Genomic DNA, 23,441 nt, shown 5'->3' on the forward strand with positions numbered 1-23,441 from the left:
GGTGAATCAAGGTGGAGATGAGACCATCCCTGCTAACATGGTAGAAACCCCGTCTCTACTAAAATACAAAAACTAAGCTGGGTAGGATGGTAGAGCCTGTAGTCCCAGCCTACCTCAGGGAGGCTACAGGAGTCAGAGAATGGTGAGCTGGGAGGTGGGAGCTTACAGTGAAGCTGAGATCTAGCCACTCACCTCCAGCCACAAGGCTGCTAAGCAGAGACTCCGTCTCAAAAAAAAAAGATGTAATTAATTTGATCCCGAATTTCAACATTTACTAGATTGCTATACCTAAAATTTTCTCCTATACACTCGTCCCAATTTTCCTGCACTTGAAATCACTTCAGCTTCCACCCCATGTACTAGAAAGAGACTGTTAGTAAGACTTGTATCCAATAATTTTCTTCTTTAAAAAAAAAGGCCAGTAGCCGGTGGCTCAAGCCCTATAATCCCAGCACTTGGGAGGCCGGGGCAGAGTGAGGATCACGAGGTCAGGAGTCAAGACCATCCTAGCTAACACAGTGGAAACCCGTCTCTACACAGAAAATACAAAAACTAGCAGAGGCCCGAGGTGGTGAGGCGCCTATAGTCCCAGCTACTGGGAGGCTAGAGGCAGGAGGGTAAGTAGACAGGGGCCCAGGAGCTTACAGTAGGCTGAATGCGGCCACTGCACTCCAGCCCTGGAGTGACAGAGGCAGAGACTCACGTCTCAAAAACTACAGTCACCCAAGCAGCCCAGCTCACATGTGAGTCAGCATTACATGCTAAGCGTTCCCCTAGTGAACTGAAAGCCTTTCCATCCTCAACTTAAGAAACAACACACCGCTCCATGCAGCCTTTGAGTAAGAAAGACAGCCTGACAAGAGGCATGGAATTTGGGTCCTAAAGACAGGAAGAGTCAGTGTCTTCTCTCTCCCCACCACATTCTACGATTCTACCTTAGGTAACTCCCTTAACCTAGTTAACCTCACAATGTCCTCATTTGTAAAAACATAAAAATGACAATACACTAACTTGGAGTGTTGAAAAGATAACTTATGTAAATAACCTAATATTTAATAAATACTCAGTTAATGTTACAAATTCTTTTCCAAGGTCTATTTTTTTAGAAACAGAGTAATAATTTTAAACCCGTAATAAGTCCCCTCTTAGACCCCTGAGAGCCTGGGGATTCCAAACTGGGTCAACTGGGATAGGCTAGGGGGCTTCCAGGATGAATTAGGTCAAGATCCCTGCCCTTCGGGATCTCAGAACCCAGTATAGGAAAGACAAATCTGTAACACAAAGAGATTGTGACAAGTGCTCAAAGAGAAACATAAAGTGCTGTGGTCACACAGAGGAGGAAACAACTCATTCTGAAGGGGGATGTGGAAGCAGGGGCTCAGAGAGCAGTTGGCATTGGAGTTGAACCTGGGACTTCTCTGGAAGGGAGAAGTGAGGAGAAGGCAACTTTTTTGGGGCAGAGCAAACGACACGTGCAAAGAGACACCAGAGGGCAAGTAAGAGCAGGAGACTTTGCTTTGGAGAAAGAACCCAGTTCGATCACAGCTCACTCTCCCTAGCTAGGTAACCCAGGGCAAGCCAAAGAATCTTTTCTCATCGACAAAATGGAAATCACAATGTCTACTTCACAGGAAGGATTAAACATGATCATGCATATAAAGCACGAAGTAAAAGCTGGAAAAATAGTAGCTACTGCGATTAGGTGCAAGAATGGTGGGAAACCAAAGGGCAGGAGGTGAGGCTCAACTGATTGCTTTCCGTCAGTCTCAGAAAGGTCTTGCATGCCAAGTAAGAGGTTAGGATTAACTGCTGAGGACAATAAGACCATAGACATTTTTAACAGGAGTGAAAAGAATTGAGTTATCTGCCTTAAAAGAACTCTGGTGTCCGTGAGGGGTAGTCTGGGGAGGAGAGCACTCCGGAGGGCACCTGAGAGATGAGGATACAGATTCAGAGGAATTTCAGTAACATCAGAAAGCAAGTCATGCACTTCAGAAATCTTTTTTTTGTTTGTTTTTGAGATGGAGTCTCTGTCGCCCTGGCTGGAGTGCAGTGGCGCAAACTTGGCTCACTGCAACCTCCACCTGCCAGGTTCAAACGATTCTCCCACTTCAGCCTCCCGGGTAGCTGAGATTACAGGCGAATGCGACCACGCCCAGCTAATTTTTATATTTTTAGTAGAGACAGGAGTTCACTATGTTGGCCGGGCTGGTCTTGAACTCCTGACCTCAAGTGATCCGCGCGCCTCGGCCTCCCAGAGTGCTGGGATTACAGGCGTGAGCCACCGCGCCCGGCCTGCACTCCAGAAAACTTCCTAAATTTAAATCCACAAGGGTTGAAAGACGATTGCACCTGGGAGTGGGGTAGGAAAGAAAGCCATTAACCGACCCCTTATCTGGTGAATGGTGGTGTCACTAGCTTAAGAGATGAGGAGAAGTCAGAAGTCCTCTGAGTTTTCTTTTGTGCCCACTTACACTCCAGTTTTATAAAGTTAATGTCCTCTCTAGCCCTTAGGGAACAAAAGAAAGGAAACGTTCCCAGGGAGGGAGGGAGGGCTCAGAGACTGTGGCTCCAAGTTCAATGTCTAGCTCTACCAAACACTGCTCTGCCCAGAACGAACCCCAGCTCTTTATCTCCCCTCAGGAAACCGGCTCCGGGGCCTTTTTTTAATTTCCGGCCCGTTGCAGGCCGGCTGCACTAGCCAGCCGCCGCGGCGGAGGGGACTCCGGAGGACGTTGTCAAATCCACTGGCAAAAGAACTAAGCCAATTTAGCTAATGTGTTCCTCACTAAAAGGTGCCAAGTAGCGAGAAAGCACCCTGCTGCATTCAACATCCAAAGTACCAAGTTATTATTATAAACTTTGGCCCGTTTTGATTCGAACGACTGAAACCAACCGTTACCCCCCCAAAAATGGCATTTTGCTTTATCAGGGAAGGGAGATCGAGATGACTGAGTGGAGGAGAGGGAAGGAGAACCGCGCCGCGATCGGGGCCGACCTCAGGCCTTCCTGGAGTTGGAACTTGCCCGCTGTGTGACTCTGCAGTCACAAGGCGACAGTTTGCTAGGACCCAGCGCAATTCCAAACGACCCACCAACAAACTGACCTAACTTTGGCCGCCTGGCCTCCTCCCCGCTTTCCTAGGCCAAGCCTTCCAGAGTTCCGAGCTGCGGCTGGGCCAAGCGGAGCTGCAAGCCCGGCTCGCTGAGGCCCAGGGCGGGGCGGTTCCACGGCGCGGGCTCCGGGCAGGGGCTCCGGCGCTCGGGCCTTCCCCGAAGGCGCTCAGTTTGGAGCCTCCCAACCGGGCTCTCACATTAACGACGCCCTCGCGTCGGACCGCGGCCTCCGCGACAGGGGGACGCGGCCACGCTCCGGGCGGAGGGTGGCGTGAACGCCCCGGGCCGGGCTGAGGGGCCAACAGCGGCTCCCAGCGCGGCCTGGCGCTCCCGCCCAGGCTGCGGCCTAGGCCAGCCCCGTTAGCTCCTTGAACCTGCGCACGGCCCAGGGAACCGACGAGGCCGTGTAAGGCAGGAGGCCAGACGGCAGCGCCCTGAGAGGCCGCTGCCTGCCTCGGGAGTCCGGAGCCTGGGACGCCGCCCCACGCCCGACCGAGGCCAGAGAATGGCTTTTACCTTCATCAGCCTCCTGCTGGCCGCCATCTTGGATTTGGTGCTGCTCCTTCCCCAGAATGCATCGCGGCCGGCCGGGCGGCTGGAGCCCCCGCACTTCCTGGAGGGGGGAGGGGCCGCGGGGCGGGGCACAGGAGCGGAGCAGAGCACCTACTGTATGCTTCCCAGCGTGCTCGGAGGCGCGTGGAGGAACAGAAGTGAACCGCACAGGCTGAGCCGCAGCGTTTACGGATCGTCCAATCAGATGACAGTTACAACCAGTGCCTGGCACGTAGTAGGCAAATAATAAATATTGATTGCATAAAATAGTTGGCCGGGCGCGGTGGCTCACGCCTGTAATCCCAGCACTTTGGGAGACCGAGGCGGGTGGATCACGAGGTCAGCAGTTCCAGACCAGCCTGGCCAATGTGGTGAAACCCTGGCTCTACTAAAAATACAAAAAATTAGCCGGGCGTGGTGGCGGGCGTCTGTAATCTCAGCTACTCAGGAGGCTGAGGCAGGAGAATTGCTTGAACCTGGGAGGCAGAGGTTGCAGTGAGCCGAGACCACGCCACTGCACTCCAGCCTGGGCGACAGAGATTCCGTCTTAAAAAAAAAAAAAAAAAGTACTCTGATTGGAGAATGGGGAATGGAGGTGGGTAAGAGGATAAGAAGGGGAGCAGGGGCCACTTGGAAACTTGTTGCAATCGTTCAGGCAAAGAGGTGACACTGGTTTGGACCTCAGGTAGCAAAGAAGAGAGAAGAACATAGCTTCAGAATATATTCAGACCTTCTTAAGGAGTTCTCTCTTTTTTTTTTTTTTTTTGAGACACAGTTTCACTCTGTCACCCAGAGTGGAGTGCAATGGCATGATCTCAGCTCACTGCAACCTCTGAATCCCAGGTTCAAGTGATTCTCCTGCCTCAGCCTCTTGAGTAGCATAGATTACAGGCACCTGCCACCATGCCCAGCTAATTTTTGTATTTTCGGTAGAGACAGGGTTTTAGCATTTTTGGCCAGGCTGGTCTCAAACTGCTGACCTCAAGCAATCCACCCACCTTGGCCTCCCAAAGTGCTGGGATTATAGGTGTGAGTCACTGGGCTTGGACATTTTTCTCCATTTCTAAGAACAGTGGGTCTCCCCTGAAAGGAGAGAAGGAAAGGGAACTGGAAATAATATATCCTGGAATAAGGCTGGCCTCACACTCATCTTGGGAGCCCAGGCTTGACACAGGAAAGGAGGGAGAAACTAGATGACAAGCCTCATGTGATCAGCCATTCTGCCTGCCTTTTACCTCCCCCAAGGCCAGTACACTGGAAGTTCAATACACATTCAGCGTATGTATGAGGGACCCCATCAGCTCCCTAGGGTCATGGTGAACTTAGAAGCCTGGGACTGACTCTGGGGTCTACTGTGAGCACCGGGCCTGCCCTTACTGGGCCCAGGACAAAGGAAAAACATAGCTTTATTGAGAACTGCTTTCCTCTGTGGAGAATTACAGACGAAAGGGACCCTTACTCTGAGAAATTCCAAGCCAGATGAGGAAGCACAATTCATACCTTCGACCCGATGTGCTAAGCTGAGAATAGAGAGAGTGGGATCATCAGAGGCTCAATGTCAAGGACTAGCCTTTACCATGGCATCTTCTTACATCCTCTCCGCTGCCTGCAAGATGACTCTCTTGCACTTTGCAGGTGGGGAGCCAAGCCGCTGAGCTGCAAAGTGCTTTTGCTAAACAAGCACTCAGGAAATGTACCCAGTCCCAGTGGAAGGGCGGCCTGGCCTTTGGGGCCCCTCTCTCGTTCTAAAACCTTCATTCCTCCTCTAGTAGGCGTGACTTCTAGTCATACCCGATCCCCTCCACTCAGCCAAACCCTGTTCATACACACTTATCCTTTCTGTGCCATCTCCCCAAGCCTCCCATCAGAAGTAACCTCATGGTGACTCATCCCTGTAACCCTAGCACTTGGGAAGGCCAAGGCAGGAGGATTGCTAAAGCCCAAGAGTTTGAGACCAGCCTGGGCAACACAGGGAGACCCCAGCTCTACAAAAAATAAAAATAAAAAAAATTAGCCAGGTGTGATGGCCAAGTAATTCTAGCTATTTGGGAGGCTGGGGTGAGAGGAATCCATGAGCCTGTAAGTTAGCTTGGCCTTGCCCAGTAGGCCATGGTGTACCCACTGCCTCAAGCCCTGAGTAGAAAAGTGGGCCATATCAAATAAATAAATAAATAAATAAACCTAGGCCAAATCATGATTGTACCCTGCACCTCAAGCCTGAGTGAAAGAGTAAGACCATGTCTCAAATAAATAAATAAAATAAATAAGAGAAATGGACTCTTGGCTGGGGCACAGTCCCTCCACCCCTATAATCCCAATGATTTTAGAGGCTGGTGGGAGGAGGTTGCCAAAGGGCCAGAGGTCAGGGCTGGCCTGGGCAGCATATGAGACCACCATATCACAAAATAAATAGGCCAGAGGCCATGATGGCTCCGTACCTGTAATCCCAGCACTTTGGGAAGCCAAGGCAGGCAGATCCACCAAGGTCAGGGAGTTCAAGACCAAGCAGCATAGTAGAACTCCCTATCTACTACAAAATTAGCAGCGGGTGTGGTAGCACGCTCCTACTCAGTCCCAGCTACTTAGGAGGCTGAGGGTGGGAGAATCGCCAGGCCCAGGAGGTGGAGTTGCAGTAGACTGAATCAGCCATTTTACACTTCAGCTTCATTGTAGAGTGAGACTCCATCTCAAAATAAAAAAAAAAAAAAAAGTAATAAATTTTTTTAAAAAGAAGTGACTGCTTTTTCCTCGTGGACTACCAGCCCTTCTGCTCACATTGACCACATGCTGTTCCTTCCTCCAGTCAGCATGGAGTCCTGGGCACTCATCTATTAGGCCTTGGGCCCAGGTCCAGAAAAAGAGATACTCAGGACTGTGCGCGGTGGCTCACACCTGTAATCTCAGCACTTTGGGAGGCCTAGGCGGGTGGATCACGAGGTCAGGAGATCGAGACCACGATAAAACCCGTCTCTACTAAAAATACAATTAAAAAAAAAAAAAAAAGCCGGACGCGGTGACGGGCCTCTATAGTACCATCTACTCCCGAGGCTGAGGCAGGAGAATGGCATGAACCCGGGAGGCAGAGCTTGCAATGAGCTGAGATTGTGCCACTGCACTCCAGCCTGGGTGACAGAGCAAGACTCCGTCTCAAAAAAAAAAAAAAAAAGAGAGATACACAGGCACCACCTGCCCCCAAGGAGCTCGCAGCATCCTGAGGAGGCACCAAGGAAAACACTAGAGGGTGTTGAGGGTTTGATGAGGTGTGGGGGCTCATAGGAGGGGCCTCACAGAAGCTGGTGGAGGAACCGGGGATGGAAGGAATTCCCAGTAGGCAAGAGGACAAGGAAAAGCAAATGCCTCTGCTGGGGCAGGAAATGGCCAGCTGGGCACCGGACACTTATACCCTTCATTGGCACCACAGAGCAGTGCTGAGATGTTCTATTTGATAGGAGAGAAAACTGTGGCCCTAAGAGAAGTGGCCCGTCACTGGGCTAGGAAGCTGGGTACCAGGAGTTGGACCCTGTCTAGAGTATGCAGGTGAGGCTCTGCCTCAACCTCCCTCTGACAACCTGAAGCCTCATCTCCCACATCCCTCGCTTCCCACAATCAGTGCTGTGCCACATCACGCCCCCCACCATGCCCAGGCTGGTCCTTCTGCCTGTGGTGCCTTTGCCATTCCCTCCCCCTATACTCCCCATGTCCACATGTCAGGGACTCAATTTATCATGCTCCCTTGGGTAAGCTGACAGTAAGATGCATACTGGACCCTTTTGAATTTTTTTTTTTTTTTTTTTTTTTTTGAGATAGAGTCTGGCTCTGTCACCCAGGCTGGAGTACAGTGGTGTGATCATGGCTCAGTGCAGCCTTAACCTCCTGTACTGAAGTTATCCTCCCACTTCAGACTCCCAGAACTACAGGTGCACACCTCCATGCCTGGCTAATTTTTGGGAAAAAAAAAAATTGTAGAGACAGATTGTCTCTATATTGCACAGGCTGGTCTCTAACTCATGGACTCAAGAGATTCTCCCACCTCAGCCTCCCAAAGTACTGGGATTACAGGTGTGAGCCACCACAGCTAGCCTGGACGCTTTTGAGTGCAAAGGCAACACCCAGCATCTCTGTGACTTCCCCAACAGCCCTCTGTTGGGGGGCTCTCTGGGTCAGAACTGCTATAGCCCTCTGGGTCAGAACTGCTATCAACCCCATTTACAGAGGAAAAAACTGAGGCTCAAGCTGTTCCTCAACTTCTCAGTCATCTGACTGGTCAGAGGCTGAAGCCCAAGTCTGTTCTTGGACTGTGAGGACCAGACCAAGTCCTGAGGGGCTTAGATAACCTAAAGGACTCCCTCTTTCTTTCCTTTCTCCCTCCCACCTTCCTTCCTTTCTATCCTCCTTCCTCTCTCTTTTCCTTCCTTCCTTCTCCTTTCCACCTTCCTTCTACTCCGTTCTCTGCGCTTGGTGAATGAAGAAATTAGCACATTACTGAGCCCTTGTAATCCCCTGGCCAGATTGGATGCTTAATAAACATTTGATGAAGGACGGTCTTCTGACCTAGAGCTATGGCCAAATGACAGAACAAATGGTCATTGCTACTGGTGCCTTTGGGAAGTGGGCAAAGCCTCAAGCTTCAGACTGCAGAGGAAGGAGGGTGATTGAAATACATCCAGGCTGGGATTGGTGGCTCATGCCTGTAATCTCAGCACTTTGGGAGGCCAAGGTGGGCGGATTGCCTGAGGTCAGGAGTTTGAGACCAGCCTGGCCAATGTGGTGAAACCCCGCCGCTGCCAAAAATACAAAAATTAGCCAGGCGTGGTGGCACATGCCTGTAATCCCAGCTACTTGGGAGGCTGAGGCAGAAGAATCGCTTGAATCCAGGAGACAGAGGTTACAGTGAGCCAAGATCGCTCTACTGCACTCCAGCCTGGATGACAGAACGAGACTCCATCTCAAAAAAAAAAAAAAAAGATCCAAAGGGAAGAGAAATGCAGATGCTAGAAGACAGAAGATATGTCTGTCCTGGTAGCAGTGTGGAATTGGGAAACAGAAACGCTGCCAGCAGCAATGGGGATCTCAGGAAGCAGTGCCTGCTTGTCCAAAGGCTCAGGGATTACAGTAACACTCAGGCTGCCAGAGCCAGCGGGTAAGACCCTGCAAGCACCAGTTCAGAGCCCAGACTCAGGTCACACAGACCTGCACATAAGTCCCTGTGTGACCCTGGGCAGTTTCCTTCTCTGGAGAGGATAGTGCTAGGCTCCATGGCTATAGGGGGGATTCAGGGATGAGGCTTATAAAGTGCAGATGGGAAGGGGCTGACCACTTGCTGCAGAGGCACATGAGCTGGGGAGCTGAGCCAGGGCCACCAAGGCAGTAGGACAGCCCAGCAGGCCAGGGGCCCCTGCCAGAGAGCTAGAAGCTGGCACAATGCTGCCCTTCTGGCCCAGGAAGATGTGGACCAGCCGGGCAGGCTGCAGAGCCCAGGAAGAGCACCACGATACCTCTCCAGGTATCCAGCCCCACCCAGTGCTGGGGGATGGAAGGAACTCCACTGGAACTCAGCTGGTTAGAGTCTGGCCAGGTGACCTTCCCTCTCTGAGCTCCAGTCCTCCCTGCACCCTCAAATGAGGGTCATAATAGGATGGGCAAATATCAGTGCAAGAAGGGATGTGCCTGCCCTGAGGGTGGTGGGCATGAGTGAGGGCCGGTACAGACAGCCAGACTGCAGGAGGCTGGTGGTTTGCAGCTCCAGTTCCCACTGCCCGAAATTGCCTCTCAGCTCTTCTGGCAGCCCTCACTCCCTCTCCTTCAGCTCTCAGCCCCTGTGTTTCCTCCTTGCCTCATCCAGGAATCCTGCTCTGATGCGGCTCTTCTCCCCCTCAGCGCCACATTCCTCACCCAGAGCACTTGCCCAAGCACCAATGTTACTACATTCCATTGTTATTTGTATTTGACCTTTGCATCCTCCCCCAGACTGAGCCCTGAGGAACCCAGTTTGAAAACCATTCAGGTAATCCATCACTTTCATTTATTGTTTGTTTGTTTGTTTGTTTTGAGACAGTCTTGCTCTGTCACCCAGGCGGTAGTGCAGTGGCACAACCTCAGCTCACTGTAACCTCCACTTCCCAGGTTAAAGCAATTATCCTGCCTCAGCCGCTGGAGTAGCTGGGATTACAGGCACCTGCCACCACGCCCAGCTAAGTTTTGTATTTTTTAGTAGAGATTTCACCATGTTAGCCAGGCTGGTCTCAATCTCCTGATCTCAAGTGATCCACTCACCTCAGCCTCCCAAAGTGCTGAGATTGCAGGCGTGGGCCACCATGTCCAGCTTCGCTTTCATTTAATATGTGAGAAAGCTGGACCAGGAGAGGGCAGGAGTATGGTGAGCTCATGCTGGGACACCTGCCTCCCAGTCTGCAGCTCATTCTCATAGATCATGGACTGTCAATTCCCTGAGGGCAGCAGCCACATCTGGCCTGTCTGCCTCTGTCTTCTTCAGTCATGTATTTACTGAGCACCTATCGTGTGCCAGGCACTGTTCTAGACATGGAGGAGACAGCAAAGAACAGACAGAAAACACATAGAAACAAAAATAAAAAATATGCCGCTGGGGGTGGTGGCTCATGCCTGTAATTCCAGCACTTTGGGAGGCTGAGGTGGGAGGATCACTCGAGATTACGAGTTTGAGACCAGCCCAGGCAACATAGGGAGACCCTGTCTCTACAAAAAAAAAAAAATTTTAAGTTTTTAATAAATAAAAATAAAGGATATGGAATGAAAAGCTGGGGGAGCTACTGTAGCAATGGGGGATGGGAAGCTTAAACACTCCTGCATGCTCTCGAATGGAGCCCATTCGCCTCCTCAAGGCCAGGCAGGCTCTACAAAGCTTGGGGCTTTGGTAACCAAACAGAAATGGAGCCAGGCCAGGCCGGCAGGAGAAGGATGTGAACCAGGTTGCCCAGGAACCCGATTCTATGGCCCAAAAGTCATAGACTGGGGCTGTAGAGAGAGGGAAAGTGGAATACAGGGCTGGCGCTGTGGGGCCAACTGAGATGTAAAGGGGACATAACACCTTCTCTCCAGGTCAGAGAACTCATGACGTATTGGGATGGCGGGTGTGGTAGTAGCCGTGTGTGTATGTGTGTATGTATGTAGCACATAATAAGAGCAAAATTCCACTCTAACCCAGGGGTTCCTCGACGTATTTCCAAAGGGCATAACCTTTTATTAAAACCAGAAGTGCTTCTTGAGATCTGATAAAGAGACACTTTTTTTTTGGAGGACATAGTCCTCGTTTTTGCTCATGGGTTGCGTGCATTTGGGATCCTCAGCTCACTGCAAGCTCCGCCTCCCAGGTTCCGCCATTCCTCCTGCCTCAGCCTCCTGAGTAGCTGGGACCACAGAGCCCAGCCACCTTGCCAGCTAGTTTTGTATTTTTTTTTTTTGGGGCAGGTCTAATCTGTCATGGGCTGGAGTGCGGTAAAGTAGCGATCTCGGCTCACTGAAGCTCCGCCTCGGGTTCCAGCCATTCTCCGCGTCAGCCTCCAGGTAGCTGGGACTGCAGGCGCCCACGCCACCCGCGCATCCCGGCTAGTTTTTGTATTTTCCCAAACAGGGCCAGGGGTTTCACCATGTTAAGCCAGGATGGTCGATCCTCCTGACCTCGTGATCCACCGCCTCGGCCTCCCAAAGTCACTGGGATTACAGGCTTGGGCGATTTTTGCGCCCGGCCCTTTTAGCATTTTAGTAGGGGCCAGGGGTTTCACGTGTGTGGGATGGTCGATCCTCCTGGCCTCATGATCCAGCCCGTCGGCCTCCCAGTGCACAGGATTGGAGAGCAGGTACCCGCGCAGCCAAATGGCCTTAAGGTAGATCTACCCACTTTCAAAACCAAGAGTAGGGGCGGTGTATACATCCAGCCCTGCAGGTCTCCCTCCCAACAGGCCTATGAGTATTTCTGTAATTTGTATTTATTTTTATTTTATTATTATTTTTTATTTGGGGTTGGAGTTTTTGTTTTTAGTTTATTTTAAGAACAAGTCTGGCTCTTTCGTCCAGGTGGGAATTACAGTGGCACAATCCTCAATCCACTGGAACCTCTAAGCTGAGGCTCAGAGCTATCCTTCTATCCCAGCCTCCCAAATGGCTGGGACTATAGAAGTGCACCACACCATTATCTGAAAGCTAAATTTTTTATATATATATAATTTTTTAATGCAAGATTCACAGCCTTGCCATGTGCCCCAGGCTGGTCTTGGCTCCCTAGGCTCAAGTGATCTGCTGTATCTCAGCCTCCCAAAGTACTTTTAGGATTACAGGCATGGGCCATCACCCTGGCCATAATAAGTTAGTTTTTTTTTTTCTTTTTTTGGAGCCGGACTCCCAGCTCTATTTGCCCAATTTCTAGAGTGCAGTAGGTGTGATCCTCGGCTCCTGCAGCCTCCGCCTCCCAGGTTCAAGCAATTCTGCTTCAGCCTCCTGGTGGCAGGACACATTTTATAGCCATTTTATATTTTGGTGAGACGGGGACTGCCATGCGACTGGGCTGATGCAGGCTCCCAAACCTCCATGATCCACGCCCACACCAGCCTCCCACTGGGGATTACAGGTGTGAGGAGCCACTGGCCATTAATTTATTGTGGAGTGTGGTGGCTGCTGGGAGGCCGGGGCAGGTGGGTTATTTGAGGTCAGGAGTTCGGGACCAGCCAAGCAACATGGAGTAGGAGGGGAGGGAGGGGAGTGGGAGGGAGGAAGGGAGGGAGGAGGAGGAGGAGGGAGGGAGGGGGAGGGAGAGGAAAAAATCATATTCCTCGTCGTCCTCGAAAATCAGATCTTCGATCCGGAAAACACTCGATAAAGATCAGACAAAACATCGTCAAATTTTACTTTTTTTTTTAGAGATGGAATCTGTCTCTGTAGCCCAGGCTGGAGCGCAGTGGCATGATCATTGCTCACTGCAGCTTTGAATTCTTGAGCTGAAACTATCCTCCGCTTCAGCCTCCAAAGTAGCTGGGGCTACAGGCACATGCCACCATGCCTGACTTTTTTTGTTTATTTTAGAAACAGGGTGTCACTATGTCTTCCAGGCAGGACTGTGGTGGCTTACTCATGGCTCACTTCAGTCTTGGCGTCCCAGGCTCAAGCAATCTTCCCACCTAGCCTCCCAAGTATCTAGGACTACAGGCATGTACTACCATGCCCAGTTAATTTTTGTGGTTTTTGTAGGGGGGTGTCATGTTGCCCAGGCTGGTCTCAAACTTTGGAGCTCAAGCAATCCACCCATCTTCGTCTCCCAAAGTGCTGGGAATACATAAGCCACCATGCTGGGCCACATTTTTTTAAATTTCTCTTTGAGATGGAGTCTCTGTCACCCAGGCTGGAGTGCAATGACGTCATCTCAGCCCACTGTAACCTCTGCCTCTGCCTCCTAGGTTCAAGCAATTCTACTGCGTCAGCCTCCTGAGTAGCTGGGATTACAGGCTCACGCTACCATGCCCGGCTAATTTTTGTATTTTGAATAGAGACATGGTTTCACCATGTTGGCTAGGCTGGTCTTGAACTCCTGATCTCAAGTGATCCACCTGCCTTGGCCTCCTAAAGTGCTGGGATTACAGGCATGAGTCACCGCGTCCAGCCTACAAAAAAAATTTGTTGCATTTTTGGTAGAGATGGGGTTTTACTGTGTTAGCCAGGATGGCCTTGATCTCCTGACCTGGTGATCCGCCTGCCTCAGCCTCCCAAAGTGCTGGGATTACAGGCGTGAGCCACCGCGCCCGGCCCAAAAATGTTTTTAAAATTGTCAGCTGGAGCCGGGCACAGTCCGTCTCAAAAAAAAAAAAAAAAAATTGGCAGCCGGGCCCGGTGGCTCATGCCTGTAATCCTAGCACTTTGGGAGGCCGAGTCAGGCAGATGACTTTACTTGAGGTCAGGAGTTCAAGACCAGCCTGGTCAACATGGTGAAATCTATGTCTACTAAAAATACAAAAATTAGCCTGGTGGTGTGGCACACGCCTGTAATCCCAGCTACTAGGGAGGCTGAGGCAGGAGAATCACTTGAACCCGGGAGGCGGAGGTTATAGTGAGCTGAGATCATTCCACTGCACTCCAGGCTGCAGAACAGAGCAAGACATCATCTCAAAAAAAAAAAAAAAGAAAAAAAAATTGTAGAGATGAGGGTCTCTCTTTGTTGCCGAGGCTGGTCTCAATCTCCTGGTTTCACATAAGCTTCCTGCCTTGACTTCTCAAAATTCTGGGATTACAAGTGTGAGCCACTGCACCCAGCTTATGTGTGTTTTTTTTAGGGATAGCATCTCATCACTATGTTGCCCAGGCTGGAGCACAGTGGCTATTCATACCACTGGGGACAGGGAGACACGACAGACGGAGAAGTAAAGGGGCCTCTGATGTGACTTCAATATCAAGGTCTCATCGGGTTCAGTGGCTCACACCTGTAATCCCAGCACTTTGAGAGGCCCAGGCAGGTGGATCACTTGAGGTCAGAATTTCAAGACCATCCTGGCCAACATGCTGAAATCCTGTCTCTACTAAAAAGTACAAAAAATTATCTGGGCATGGTGGCACGAGCCTGTTATCCCAGCTACTTGGGAGGCTGAGGCAGGAGAATCACTTGAACCTGGAAGGCAGAAGTTGCAGTGAGCCGAGATTGCACCACTGTACTCCAGCCTGGGTGACAGAGTGAGGATCTGTCTCAAAAAATAATAATAATAATAATAATTTAAAAACCAATGTCTCGATGCAGATGGCCAGATATCAGGTGTCCATCCATGTTTCCCAAAAGCCACTTGGCACCAGGAACAGGCAGGAAGGGCAAAGAGGAGCCAGACTGAAGCAGGGCTCCTTAGCTTCCAAGCCACACAGGTGGCCACCAGTCAGAGACAGGCAGTGTGTGTGTGTGTGTGTGTGTGTGTGTGTGTGTGTATGTTTCTTCTGCAGCTCATTGTGTGTGTGTGTCTGTATGTTTCTTCTGCAGCTCATTGTGTGTGTGTGTGTGTGTGTGTGTGTCTTCTGCGGCTCAGGATGCCTCCAGCATTTCTGCTGAAGCCTCACCCTCACTCCTAGCCCATCCTGAGGCCTCTACCTAAAGTGCCAATGAGTAGCCCAGACACTGGGGCTCCAGCATTTGTCACCAGGTGGTACCTGGATGTGGGAGGTAGGCAGGCCAGATGGCCAGTTTGGGCAGTGCCCCTCATGCCTATCTGGCCCTGGGTCCCTATGCCACCTTGCTGGGGAGGGTCTTTTCGTTTATACCTCCTCTGAGCCGACTCTGCACAGTAACACAAATGGGTATCAGGCACATCCTTTCCCCAAAAGGTGGATGACCAGTTGGGTGATCAGGGCTGTTATGGGGGCTGAAGGGTCCTGGGGAGTCCAGGTCTAGCCAAGTTGAGGCATATCCTACTGCATTTTCCAGCCATCTGACCCAAATACACCACCTGAACCCACGACCAGGTATGCCCACACCCCTTGGGTGGCCTTGACACACACACCCTGACCCTTTCTCCAAGTCCAGGAGCAGCAGCCCAGACTTCCCTCAGGGCACCTCAGCCTGCTTGGGACTGCACAGTGCCTGGGAGGGTGCCTAGGGAGGGTCACAAGGGACATGGTGCTAGAAGCAGGAAAAGTGTAGGGACCAGAAAAGCCCTCGTGCATCCTGGAAGGGACATGGGCCAGTTTGGGCAGGGGTGTGGGAGTGCAGCCCTGGCCTTGCCAGGTGGAGAGGCACGTGGGCCAGACATCCGTGGCAGGAGGCGGGGGAACACTCCAAGAGACGGAAGGGGCGCGCGGAGACCCCCAGGGGGCGCCGGAAGGGGCACGCCGGGCGGTTGGCCGCTGCCGGGGCGGCGGCCGTTGGCGAGCTGCGGTCGGCCAGGCGAAGTCTGGAGTCCAGTCGGGCCGCGGCCGCAATGGCCAAGGACTCGCCCAGCCCCTTGGGCGCGTCGCCCAAGAAGCTGGGCTGCTCCAGCCCGGCAGCGTCAGTGTTGGAGAACCAGAGGCGGGAGCTGGAAAAGCTACGGGCAGAGCTGGAGGCGGAGCGGGCGGGCTGGCGGGCGGAACGCCGGCGCTTCGCTGCTCAGGCGCGCCAGCTGCGGGAGGAGGCCGAGAGGGAGCGGCGGCAGCTGGCTGACCATCTGCGCTCCAAGTGGGAGGCACAGCGCGGCCGGGAGCTGCGGCAGCTGCAAGAGGAGATGCAGCGGGAACGCGAGGCCGAGATCCGGCAGCTGCTGCGCTGGAAAGAGGCCGAGCAGCGGCAGCTGCAGCAGCTGTTGCACCGTGAGCGCGATGGCGTGGTGCGCCAAGCCCGGGAACTGCAGCGCCAGCTGGCCGAGGAGCTGGTGAACCGCGGCCACTGTAGCCGCCCGGGGGCGTCCGAGGTCTCCGCGGGGCAGTGCCGCTGTCGCCTGCAGGAAGTGTTGGGGCAGCTTCGCTGGCAGACTGATGGCGAGCAGGCGGCGCGCATCCGCTATCTGCAGGCGGCGCTGGAGGTGGAGCGCCAGCTCTTCCTCAAGTACATCCTGGAGCACTTCGGCAGGAACCCCGCTTTGTCGGAACCCGCGGACCCCCAAGCTGTGCATTCCTTGGAAGAGCGGCTGCCCCAGACCTCGAGCGGCTCTTGCCACGCCCCTAAACCCGCCTGTCAACTCGGATCTCTAGACAGCCTGAGTGCCGACGTCGGTGTCCACTCCCGCCCGCTTGACCTGGTGTCCTCTGCGTGCTCCAGCTCCCTAGACGGACTGCTCTCCACGCGCGCCAGCTCCCTTGATTGCTTCGCACCAGCACGTTCCCGCTCGCTTGACAGCACCCGGAGTCTCCCCAAGGCCTCCAAATCCGAGGAGCGGTCCTCCTCACCAAACACCTCCATCCCTGGCTCCCAGAGTCTCCCGCCGCCACCATCGCCACTCCGGCCGCCACCATCGCCACTCCTGCCACCACTACCACCATCAGTCCACAGGAAACTCAGCAACCCGCAGGGAGGAGAAGGCTCTGAGAGCCAGCCCTGCAAAGTCCTGACTCCCTCACCCCCGGGCCTGGGCCACCAAGAGCTGATAAAGCTGAACTGGCTGCTGGCCAAGGCGTTGCGGGTGCTGGCGCGCCGCTGTTCTACCCTGCAAGAGGAGAACAAGCAGCTGCGGCGTGCAGGCTGCCCCTACCAGGCAGACGAGAAGGTGAAGCGGCTCAAGGTAAAGCGCGCGGAGCTGACCGGGCTCGCGCGGCGCCTAGCTGACCGCGCCCGCAAGCTGGAGGAGACCAACCTTCGGGCGGTGAGCGCGCCTGTGCCCGGCGAGAGTTGCGCCAGCCTGGAGCTATGCCAAGCCTTTGCCCGCCAGCGCGCCCAGGACCTGTCGGAGCAGGCGAGCGCGCTGCTGGCCAAGGACAAGCAGATCGAAGAGCTGCGGCAGGAGTGCCACCTCCTGCAGGCGCGTATCGCCTCGGGCCCCTGCAGCGACCCGCATACTGGAAGGGGAGGCCCCTGCACCCAGTGGCTCAACGTCAGAGACTTAGACCGCTTGCAGCGCGAGTCCCAGCGGGAAGTGCTGCGCCTGCAGAGGCAGTTGACGCTTCAGCAGGGCAACGGTGGCGCCAGGCCCAAGGCGGGTGGCCAGAGCACAACCTGCGAGGAGGTGCGACGGCAGATGCTGGCGCTGGAGAGCGAGCTGGACCAGCGGCGGCGCGAGTGCGAGGAGCTGGGCGCGCAGGCGGCGGCGGCGCGGCGACGCGGCGAGGAGGCCGAGACACAGCTGCAGGCGGCGCTGCTCAAAAACGCCTGGCTGGCGGAGGAGAATGGGCGGCTGCAGGCCAAGACAGACTGGGTGCGGAAGGTGGAGGCTGAGAATAGCGAAGTGCGCGGCCACGTGGGCCGCGCGTGTCAAGAGCGCGATGCCGCCGGCTTAATGGCCGAACACCTGCTGCAGCAGGCGGCGCGCGGGCAGGACAGGCAGCAGCAGCTGCAATGCGACCCGCAGAAGGCCCTGTGTGACCTTCATGCTTCCCAGAAGGAGATACAGGCGCTCCAGTGTCAGCCTGTTCACCCTCCCGAACAGCCCTGGGAGACCAGTCAAATGCCCGAGTCCCAAGTTAAGGGTAGCAGAAGGCCCAAGTTCCAGGCACTGCCTGAAGACTACACAGTGTCACAGCCCAACAGAGACATACATGAGAAAAGGGAAGTCTCCCTTGAGGAGAGCCCAGTTGCCCTTGGGGAGCCAGCCAGTGTCCCCCAAGTTTCAGAGACAGTCCCTGCCAGCCAACCTGTGTCCAAGAAAACCAGCTCCCAGTCAAACTCCTCCTCTGAGGGGTCGATGTGGGCCACCGTGCCATCCTGCCCTACTCTGGATAGGGACACAGCCAGTGAGGTGGATGACCTGGAGCCTGACAGCGTGTCCCTGGCCCTGGAAGTGGGGGGCTCAGTGGCTCCTGCTGCCCCCAAGCTCAAGATCTTTATGGCTCAGTATAACTATGACCCATTCGAGGGGCCCAATGATCACCCCGAGGGTGAGCTGCCCCTCACAGCTGGGGACTACATATATATCTTTGGGGACATGGATGAAGATGGATTCTATGAGGGGGAGCTTGAGGATGGCCGGCGGGGGCTGGTGCCCTCCAACTTGGTGGAGCAGATTCCAGACAGCTACATCTCAGGCTGCCTGCCTGCAAAATCCCCTGCCCTACGCCCCCATCAACTCCCAGCTGGGCAGGATGAAGCTCTGGAGGAAGACAGCTTATTACCTGGGGAAGCCCAGGGAGTGGTGGACAGAGGGCTATACCAGATGGTAAGGGTGGGCTCCAAGACAGAAGTAGCAACAGAGATCCTGGATACCAAGATGGAAGCCTGCCAGCTGGGCTTGCTGCAGAGCATGGGGAAGCAGGGCCTTTTCAGATCCCTTCTGGGGACCAAAGGGGTGCTCCGTATGGCTCCCATGCAGCTACACCTGCAGAATGTCACAGCCACATCGGCCAAGATCACCTGGGTCTACAGCAGCCACCGCCACCCCCACGTGGTGTATCTTGATGACCAAGAGCATGCCCTGACCCCAGCGGGTGTGAGCTGCTACACCTTCCAGGGCCTGTGCCCTGGCATGCACTACCGGGCGCGGGTGGAGGTGCGGCTGCCATGGGACTTACTGCAGGTGTATTGGGGAACTATGTCCTCCACCATCACCTTTGACACACTCTTGGCAGGACCTCCCCACCCGCCACTGGATGTGCTGGTGGAGCGCCATGCCTCGCCAGGCGTCCTAGTGGTCAGCTGGCTCCCTGTGACCATTGACTCAGCTGGGTCCTCCAATGGAGTCCAGGTCACCGGTTATGCTGTGTATGCAGATGGGCTTAAGGTTTGTGAGGTCACCGATGCCACTGCTGGGAGCACTCTATTGGAATTCTCCCAGCTACAGGTGCCCCTAACGTGGCAGAAGGTCTCAGTGAGAACCATGTCACTCTGTGGTGAGTCCCTGGATTCGGTGCCAGCTCAGATCCCCGAGGACTGCTTCATGTGTCACCAATGGCCAGAGACTCCACCCTTCAGCTACACTTGTGGCGACCCATCCACCTACAGAGTCACCTTCCCCGTCTGCCCCCAGAAGCTGGCACTGGCTCCTCTGAATGCCAAGGACAGCCCCCACAACCCTGGAAGCTGTGGGGAGCCCCAGGACAAGTTCCTAGAAGCATTCTTTGAAGAACCACCAAGGAGGCAATCCCCAGTGTCCAACCTGGGCTCAGAAGGAGAATATCTGAGTTCAGGGACTGGCAGCCAAGCCGAGGAGCTTGCAGAGGCCTGGGAGGGCTGTAGAAAGGACCTGCTCTTTCAGAAGAGTCCCCAGCATCACAGACCACCTTTGCTCAGTGACCAGCCTGGGGAGAAGGAAAATTGCTACCAGCACATGGGCACCAGCAAAAGCCCTGCTCCAGGATTCATCCAACTACACACCAAGTGTGGGTCTAGGAAAGAACCGTGTCAGGAAAAGGCTGCCCTTGAGAGGATACTTCGGCAAAAGCAAGATGCCCAAGGGTTCACACCTCCCCAGCTGGGCGCCAGCCAACAGTATGCATCTGACTTCCATAACATTTTGGAGGAGGAGCAGGAGGCACTGTGCTTGGATCCATGGGGCACAGAGAAGCAAGAGAAGAGGAGGGAGCCCAAGCCCCAGAGCAGGCAAGGACAGGCTCTGGGGGCCAAGAGAGAGTGCCAACTCCACGAGCCCAGCTCAGCACCGTGTCCAGCTCCATCTGCCAAAGTCATCGAGATGCCCAGGGGTGGCCCCCAACAGCTGGGGACAGGGGCCAACACTCCAGCCAGGGTCTTTGTGGCCCTCTCTGATTACAGCCCCCTGGTGATGTCTGCCAACCCCAAGGCTGCAGAGGAGGAGCTGGTCTTCCAGAAAAGGCAGTTGCTAAGAGTGTGGGGCTCTCAGGACACCCACGGCTTCTATCTCAGCGAGCGCAACAGGCAAGTGGGCAATATCCCTGGGCACCTAGTGGCTGAGATGGAGGTGGGCACAGAGCAGACTGACAGGACGTGGTGTTTGCCAGCCCAAGGGCACCTGCCTTCTGTGGCCCACCTTGAGGACTTTCAGGGGCTCACCATCCCCCAGGGTTCCTCCCTGGTGCTCCAAGGGAACTCCAAGAGGCCCCCACTGTGGACTCCAAAGACCATGATAGCAGCTGTGGACTATGATCCCATGGATGGGCAAACAGGGGGCCAGGCGAAGGGCAGGCTGGCACTGAGGGCAGGAGATGTGGTCATGGTTTATGGGCCTATGGATGATCAAGGATTCTATTATGGAGAGTTGGGCGGCCACAGAGGCCTGGTCCCTGCCCACCTGCTGGATCACATGTCCCTCCATGGACACTGAGCAAGCATCCTTGCCCAGGTAGTGGTCTCTGGCTGCTCACACCCTGCCAGAGAAGAGGCAATCTTGCAGACCCTCACACCAGCACCCCTCCTCACCACCATAAGTAGCATGTGCTCCAAGTGCCACCATGTTAAACTGATGGTAGTCCTTAAACTGATGGTAGTCCTTAAGTGTTCCCTAGGCTCTGAAAGTAGCAGGACTTAAGCCTGAGTTATTTGCAAAAGCAAGCAAAACAAGCCAACCCCTGAGAGTTTGAGAGACCATTTCAAAAGTTGCTGATAACTATGGTAGGTATATGGAGAAGTGCCTTTTTTCTGTGGTCAATGTGTGTTTTCTCTAGGAGGTTAAGGTTGTCTATCCATTGCCTTGTATGTATGAAAGTCTCAAGAAAAGTCTATATCTTAAAAAAAAAATGCAATCTGAATGTTATTTTTGGGATGTGAGGGTGATCTGGCTGCCACATCTGTCACCCCATTGATCACCAGGGTTGATTCGGCTGATCTGGCTGACTGGGCGGGTATCCCCTTCCTCCCTCACTGCTCCGTGTGTGTCCCTCCAGAAGCTGTGCGCTCAGTGGAAGAGGATGACCATCCCCGATAGAGGAGGATCGGTCTTCAGTCAAAGGTATAAGAGTAGCTGCGCTCCCCTGCTAGGACCTCCAAACAAGCTATCAGAATGTTATTTTTCTGTCTTATGTCCAACCCCTCATTAAAATGTTCATAGTAAAAACATATTTTAGAAGTTGAAGCACAACCAAGGAAAACATGAGCCTGGCTTTCCTCCCTCTCACTACCGTGCAGTGGGTCTGCAAGGGCTACAGAAATGTTTTCCTGGCCAGGGAAGGGAGGGTGCACCCTTCTGCTTTTTTTTTTTTCCTTGCTGCAGTCTATTCCCAGAACACACTCCACCACGTGGTTCCCAGAACTCAGATTGTGCAGTGGCCACATCATCATTGGCTGGGGCTCACAGTCACAGCAGCAGAGGCCTCCCTAAACTCCCTGTCCTCTAGCCCCACCCACCGTCCCCTGCTCCTCACGCCCCCATGCTGGGTTCCCTGGCCTCACTTCCCTTGCCATGTTTTCATAATCCTCTCAGGCTCTGGGCATGCAGTGCTGCCCACGGTGGGACCAGATCATATAAGGAAAATACTGCAGTCTTATCTGGGGGCTGCACTGGGGACCTGAGAACACCTTATTCTACCATACCCGCTGCACCTCATCTGACGCTAACTTCTCTGCTTTGCTCAAGGTCCCTAGGCCCTGAATTCTTACTTTTTGAGGTCAGCGTGGCTCGGGCTGTGCTAGTTTGACTGCTGAGGGTCCTATTAAGAGCCAGGACTGAGGAGCAGGGCCTAAAAGACTACTCTGGGCCACATCTTCCCCGAGGGCATCCCCACAGGGAGGCTGTGTGCTGCTGAGCCCTTTGCGAAGAGTGAGTAGTCAGTAGTGTCTCCCAGCTTCAGATAGCTATTGTAGCTCACTGCTTTTCTTTTCTTTTTCTTTTTTTTTTTTTTTTTTTTTGAGACGGAGTCTCGCTCTGTCACCCAGGCTGGAGTGCAGTGGTGTGATCTCCGCTCACTGCAAGCTCTGCCGCCTCCCGGGTACACGCCATTCTCCTGCCTCAGCCTCCCGAGAAGCTGGGACTACAGGCGCCCACCACCACGCCTGGCTAATTTTTTTTTGTATTTTTAGCAGAGACAGGGTTTCACCGTGTTTGCCAAGATGGTCTCGACCTCCTGACCTCGTGATCCACCCGCCTCGGCCTCCCAAAGTGCTGGGATTACAGGCGTGAGCCACCGCGCCCGGCCAGCTCACTGCTTTTCTGAGTCCCTTTCTGTGAAGGACCACCTTGGGATGGCATTTCTTTTTCTTTTTTTTTTTTCTTTGGAGACAGAGTCTTGCACTGTTGCCCGGCCTGGAGTGCAATGGCACCATCTTGGCTCACTGCAACCTCTGCCTCCCAGGTTCACACGAGTCTCCTGCCTTAGCCTCCTGAGTATCTGGGGTTACAGGTGCACACCACTACACCGGCTAATTTTTTGTATTTTTAGTAGAGACAGGGTTTCACTCTGTTGGTCAGACTGGTCTTGAACTCCTGACCTCGTGATCCACCCGCCTTGGACTCCCAAAGTGCTGGGATTACAAGCATGAGCCACCACATCCGGCCTTCTTTTCCTTTTTTTTTTTTTGTTTGAGATGGAGTCTCGCTCTGTCACCCAGGCTGGAGTGCAGTGGCACAATATCAGTTCACTGCAAGCTCAGCCTCCTGGCTTCATGCCATTCTCCTGCCTCAGCCTCCCAAATAGCTGGGACTACAGGTGCCCGCCACCATGCCTGGCTAATTTTTTGTATTTTTAGTAGAGACGGGGTTTCACCATGTTAGCCAGGATGATCTCAGTCTCCTGACCTCGTGATCTGTCCACCTTAGCCTCCCAAAGTGCTGGGATTATAGGTGTGAGCCACCACACCTGGCCCTTTTCCTTTTTTTGAGGCAGAGTCTTGGTCTGTTGCCCAGGCTGGAGGGCAGTGGCACAATCACAGCTCACTTGCAGTCTTGAGCTTCAGGACTCAAATGATTCTCTCACCTCAGCCTCCCAAGTAGCTGGGACCACAGATGTGCACTACCACGCCTGGCAAATTTGGTGTGTGTGTAGAGACAGGGGTCTTACTATGTTGCCCAGGCTGGTCTGAAACTCCTGGGCTCAAGAATCCACCTGCCTCAGCCTCCCAAAGTGCTGGGATTACAGGCCTGAGCCACCACACCTGGTGCCTGGCTAATTTTTTAATTTTTTGGCAGAGATGGGGTCCCGCTATGTTGCCCAGGCTGATCTGGAACTCCTGCACTCAAGTGGTTCTCCTGCCTTGGCCTCCCGAAGTGCTGGCATTACAGGCCTGAGCCACTGCACACAGTGAAC

The 23,441-nt window shown here is 53.8% G+C and overlaps 2 protein-coding genes and 2 non-coding genes across 5 annotated transcripts in view; 1 reads left to right on the top strand and 3 right to left on the bottom strand.

Annotated features, from left to right (window-relative positions):
• The window catches only part of UBE2L3 (ubiquitin conjugating enzyme E2 L3), a 52,878-nt gene extending 49,125 nt beyond the window's left edge, over positions 1-3,753 (bottom strand). Inside the window, exon 1 of one of the 2 annotated variants that reach the window (XM_003905270.4) lies at positions 3,633-3,753. In XM_003905270.4, coding sequence (XP_003905319.1) covers positions 3,633-3,659 — 27 coding nt within the window. In that variant the 5' untranslated portion in view covers positions 3,660-3,753. The remainder of the gene's footprint in view (positions 1-3,632) is intronic. The other variant, XM_031656471.1, reaches the window with a different exon arrangement.
• An 11,286-nt stretch (positions 3,754-15,039) lies between these two features.
• On the top strand, positions 15,040-20,940 carry LOC101009121 (RIMS-binding protein 3A). Its single transcript, XM_003905268.3, has one exon. It carries the CDS (start codon positions 15,587-15,589, stop codon positions 20,525-20,527), a length of 4,941 nt encoding a protein of 1,646 aa, XP_003905317.2. The 5' UTR covers positions 15,040-15,586; the 3' UTR covers positions 20,528-20,940.
• Positions 20,941-21,403: 463 nt separating this feature from the next.
• LOC116270883 lies at positions 21,404-21,486 on the bottom strand. Its single transcript, XR_004179188.1, has one exon.
• An 84-nt stretch (positions 21,487-21,570) lies between these two features.
• Positions 21,571-21,714, bottom strand: LOC116270887. The gene has a single exon (XR_004179192.1).
• Positions 21,715-23,441: the final 1,727 nt, after the last annotated feature.

This window comes from Papio anubis, chromosome 16 (genome assembly GCF_008728515.1).
Source record: "Papio anubis isolate 15944 chromosome 16, Panubis1.0, whole genome shotgun sequence".
In the NCBI taxonomy this organism is placed as follows: Eukaryota; Metazoa; Chordata; class Mammalia; order Primates; family Cercopithecidae; genus Papio; species Papio anubis.

Bases quoted from the DNA above. Each gene is read 5' to 3' on its own strand.
- LOC101009121 (XM_003905268.3), top strand. From the start codon at position 15,587: ATGGCCAAGGACTCGCCCAGCCCCTTGGGCGCGTCGCCCAAGAAGCTG.